We start from the raw sequence: 4,705 nt of genomic DNA on the forward strand, positions 1-4,705 counted from the left end.
TGTGTGTGTGTGTAGATGTGTAGATAAAATAATTGTAAAGAAGCTAAAAATAAGTAAAAAAACAAAACTATTACATGGACTGAAAATGTACAACAAATAAGAGGTCCAACTCAGAGGTGAGGTGAAAGAGGCCACGCCCCCAACACACGCCCACTATACACATTTATTTCTGCTGTAACGTGGAACAACACGAGGGTGTGTGGGACGGACCGACTCCCTGCTGGAGCCTCTGCTGGACGCTAGAGGTTTCATTCATGGAAACATTCTGCTCACAGCAGACACGACCTTTGACCTTTGACCATTAACCTTTGGAAAAGTCTGTTTGTGATTTCGTTTTTAAGACCCGAAGTAAGGTGAGCGCGCTCCTCTGCTCATGTGACCGAGGTCAAACTAACAGAATCGTGTGTGTGTGCGTAGGTGCGCTCTGACCAGAGTTCAGCAGCTCCTGCTCCATCACGCCACAGCCCAGCACCTCCATCCAGTCGCCCTGGAAACGCACCTCCATCTCAAAGGACGGGTGAGTGAAGGGGAAGTAGCAGTCGACCCACCTGATCTCCAGATCTGAGGAGGAAGACGAGGAAGTTTGAGGAAGAGCAAACCTAACCAGACGTCCTGGTGGGCGGGGCCTCACCTGCTCCGAACAGGTAAGAGACGAGTTGTGTCAGAGTGCGTTTGAGGTCGAACTCCACCAGCTTCACCGCCTCCAGAGTGTGCGTCTCCTGCTTCTCGGGAGACCGCCGCCCTCCTAGCTCGAACAGAGACAGCTCGCCACCGTTCTGCACCCGGGAGAACAGCTGAGGGACACGACACTGCGGGTCAGGGTCACATGATCACTACGTCACCTGTCTAACTTTTTCATTCTGAGCACCTGGCGGTTGGAGAAGAGTCGCACTCCCTCCATCTGGTGGAAGACGGGGTAGTGGCTGGCGTCGATCTCGTCCCGCCTGTAAACGTCTCCGGCCAGCAGGAAGGCGTCCAGCCCCGACCTCACCAGGTCCGTCTGGTGGGCGGACGTGTGAGCGCGAAGCATCGTCGTCCTGTCCCACATAAAAACAGGGTTAGTGACGCCGATGGAGGACGCCGAGCGCTCGCGGCAGAAGACATCGGCTCTCACCTGTTCAGGTAATAGTTGTCTCCTCGTTTCCTGCTGGGGTGTCCGGGCGGGATCAACAAGCTGTCAGCAAAACACAAAGACTCACAAAGTAACACTCGATAAATCAGAACAGCTGATGGAGCGACAGCGAGATCCATCACAGTCCCTGTTTCGATGGAATCTGGGCTTTTAATGAGTCGGATAATTAACCGCTGACCTCCGCTGGAGCTGAGGGGGTCACGCACATTCAGCCAATGATCTGCACAAACTTGTTGAAACGTGTTGTGGAAATCAGGGGAAAGAGCCTGTAAGAAGGAACGTGACCTGCCAGCAACTCTGAGCGTCTTTGTGACAACACTTAAGAAAACATGAATCTGGACAACGTCCTTTGTGTTGTTGGAGTCGGGTCGCTTTGGTCGTGAAGCCACAGTGAAAAAGTGCAAAACCAGAGATGAACGTTCACCTTCAAAGGAAAAGTTGTGTAAAAGCATAAAGAAGACAAAGTAAACCACAGCAGCGTCTCTGTTCAGTGATATTAGTGGATAATGTGACGGGAAGCTGCCGACCTGTCAAAGTTCTGCTCCGTGGTCACCACAGGACTCAGGTTGTCGTGGACGGAGAAGAGGGGGTTTCCCGAACGGCCGATGTACGAGCTGCGGGTGAGAAACACCGTCAGAGTGAGCACACACACTGAAGACAGTTTAATCCTGCTGATGAAGCAATAACAGGATGAGCTGCGTCAAAACCAGGTCACATCACGACTGTATTTGAATCCACGTTAACTTCTTGTATAAACAGATGATTTAAGGTCCACACGGAGGAAATCTGTACTTATATGTAACACGAGCCATGTTGTGTTTAGCTTTATGCTAGCTTAGCTTACTGACTGTTTGACCAAGCTTTCACGTGTTGCCTTTAATACACAGATGATCTGCACGCACATATATGAGCTTCGCCAACGTCCGTATCAAAGACGTGTCTGCTCCGTTAGATTGTTCTTGTCTCTTCTTCTTCCTTCAGCTGCTCCCAGCATCCTCCTCAGTCACACCAACCCTCTGCACTTCACTCCACCCATGAACCTTCTGAGGTTTCCTCTCTTCCTCCTGCTCTGCAGCTACAACAGAGTCTCTGCTCTCACCTCCTTCTCCCTCGCTGCCTGCTAACATGCCCTCCCTAACTCCACCCAACCCTCAATTATAAAGTAAAAAACTGGAACCGTGGGCCCTTTGTGAGTGGAAAGTTTGTGACAGAGGGGTTTGCAGTGGATTAAAAATACCTCCAGAGGTGTACCTAATAATGTGGCCCATGAAAAAATTTGATGCTTTCCTTGTCACAAATAAACGAAAACTAAATGCTTTTTAGATGTTTTAAAGTTTTATCGATGAAACAAAGGCTGGTGGGCAGGCAGGGTGTAAGTCAGGGAGGGAACAAGGAGGAGGGAAAGTGGGAGTAACGAGGAGCAGCGAGGAGCAGCGTGGAGATCACCCAGCAGCTCTGGGGTCTCCTCGTCATCTGCTGCTATCAGAGCACGCAGGCTTTTCTAAAGACTAAAGTTCACGACCTGCTAAAAGGCAGAGCCATAAACCAATGTCAGCTCACACTCGCAGTGACTGCTTAATGACTTCTGAATGCAGCATTAATGCGCTCGCCGTCGCTGTGTTAGATTTCTGATGGCGAGAATCAGCAGCAGCTTTAACGATATTTCACTGCAGCCAAATTTACACTCGGCCGTCCCCAGAGACCCACGGAGCCTGCAGAGAGTTAGTCAGCATTTAAACTGAACACAGAAACGCTACGAGGAGAACACAACACCTGGCTGACGACCGCACTCGCTGCCTACCTGTAGAAGTGAGCTTTGATGCGCTCCTTGATCAGCCAGAGAGGATGATGGGATTGGTTGTGGAGGTTGCGGCCCACCTTTTCCAAGATCTTTGGAGTGACGTTGGTGAAGTCATCACGCGGGTATGACTGGCCTAACACCTGCGCCCAGTCCTGACCAATCACAGACTGAGGGGCGTGGCCCTTCGTGCTCAGCCGTCTCCATGACGCTGCGCAGCCATTAGGCCAGAACTCTGACAGGAGGTGGCGAAGAAGAGGGCGGGGCCAAGGCTGAAGATAAGGGAGGGCTGACGGGGCGAATATCATGATGACAAATCCATGAAGCTGCAAGGACAAAACAAGGTCAATAAAATATGTGGAAAATGTTGGTTTCATGTTATAAACACATCAAAAAAGCCACAAACATCAGCTGTAGTTTTACCGCCATGAAAACGTCACCTGAAAAACGCGAAGGACGTTTGTTTAAAGGTCTGTTTGTGTTTCGACAACCTGGAAAGCAACGAGGAAATAAACTAGGAAACAAAAGATGTCGCCAGGCAACAAGGTCACCTAGAGATGGAAGATGTTGCACTTTTGATCGCACCGGTCGCCTGGTGGGAGGCAACCAGTCTCCAAACAGCTGCTGCTAAACACAGATCATCTACACATTGCAACAATCTGTTTGTGGCGATGGGCGTGGCCTGTCTGTCTCCTCTGCAGTAGGCTGCGAGTGTGCAACACTGCACGATGACTGCACAGGTTGCCTCTCACCTGGCAGCCCGTCTCCAAACAGTCGCAGTCCGACTTTGAGCCAAGTCAGTTTGTGGTGATCAGACTCTCGGGGAAACTATAACAACTACAACCTCATAGCTGTTGATTTTTCAGATCCATCTGCAGTCAGAGTCGGAGTGAATCTCAGCAGGTACTGGACTTTGACAGGACTGCCTCTTCCCTTCCTATTCCTGTTAAACTGATAATAATAATTATAATATGTAATCATATGCCATCAGCGTATTGAAAACAGCTTTCCTGGGGCTGTGTTGGGTCACTAAAGGGCAGCAAAACTCCTAAAGATGCTCAATTTCTGAATGAGCAGGGACAGAATGACATGTTTCTCCATCTGATTACTCATATTTGCTTCTCTTAAGGTCTGCTTAGGTCTCGGCCGACTCCTGAGGTACATATCTGTCTCTTCAGCTCATAAATGCTCCGCCGTGTTCACCCGCTCCTCTCTGACTGCGACTGCCTGCTGTTTGCTGCCGGGTTCAGGTGTTCGCCGATCAATCAAAGAGGCTTCAGTCTCCGAATTTATCATTTGCGGTGAAAAGGGCGGGGAGGGAAATGAGGAGGACGTGAATCAGAAGCGTAAAAATAAAGCGTCTCAGCGGAGGTCAGATCAGGTGAGCGCTGCGGCTGCCGGCTTCATTTATAATTGCACTAATGGACAAACATCGAAAACAGCAAAGGTTAAAACGAGGCGCCATCCTTTTACTGCTTTCCATCATTTATCCTCTGACAGGAGGCGACACAATCGCCCTTTTACCCACACCCCTCAAATATTTGTACACACACACACACACACACACACACACTTGAGGAGCATCCCTGAATAAGACAAAGGGTGTTGCATTGCAGTGGCATTGCAGCAGAAAGGATTATTGTTCCTTAATCCAAGAAGCTTTTTACCTTTCCTCTGCAGCTGGTGTCATATTATACTGAACCGTACAGGCCAGCACGGAGGTCACACACACACACACACACACACACACACACACACACACACACACACACACA

At 49.7% G+C, this 4,705-nt stretch overlaps 1 protein-coding gene across 1 annotated transcript in view; it reads right to left on the reverse strand.

Moving 5' to 3' along the window:
* Window positions 1-4,705, reverse strand: part of fars2 (phenylalanyl-tRNA synthetase 2, mitochondrial) — a 90,759-nt gene that overhangs the window by 53,601 nt on the left and 32,453 nt on the right. The window contains exons 2-7 of the mRNA XM_013915284.1: window positions 2,934-3,256; window positions 1,660-1,746; window positions 1,115-1,174; window positions 869-1,037; window positions 632-794; window positions 430-561 (exon numbers count right to left, since the gene is read on the reverse strand). Coding sequence (XP_013770738.1) covers window positions 430-561; window positions 632-794; window positions 869-1,037; window positions 1,115-1,174; window positions 1,660-1,746; window positions 2,934-3,238 — 916 coding nt within the window. The 5' untranslated portion in view covers window positions 3,239-3,256. The remainder of the gene's footprint in view (window positions 1-429; window positions 562-631; window positions 795-868; window positions 1,038-1,114; window positions 1,175-1,659; window positions 1,747-2,933; window positions 3,257-4,705) is intronic.

Source organism: Pundamilia nyererei, unplaced genomic scaffold, assembly GCF_000239375.1.
Source record: "Pundamilia nyererei isolate P.nyererei 1_Seehausen unplaced genomic scaffold, PunNye1.0 scaffold00281, whole genome shotgun sequence".
Lineage (NCBI taxonomy): Eukaryota > Metazoa > Chordata > Actinopteri > Cichliformes > Cichlidae > Pundamilia > Pundamilia nyererei.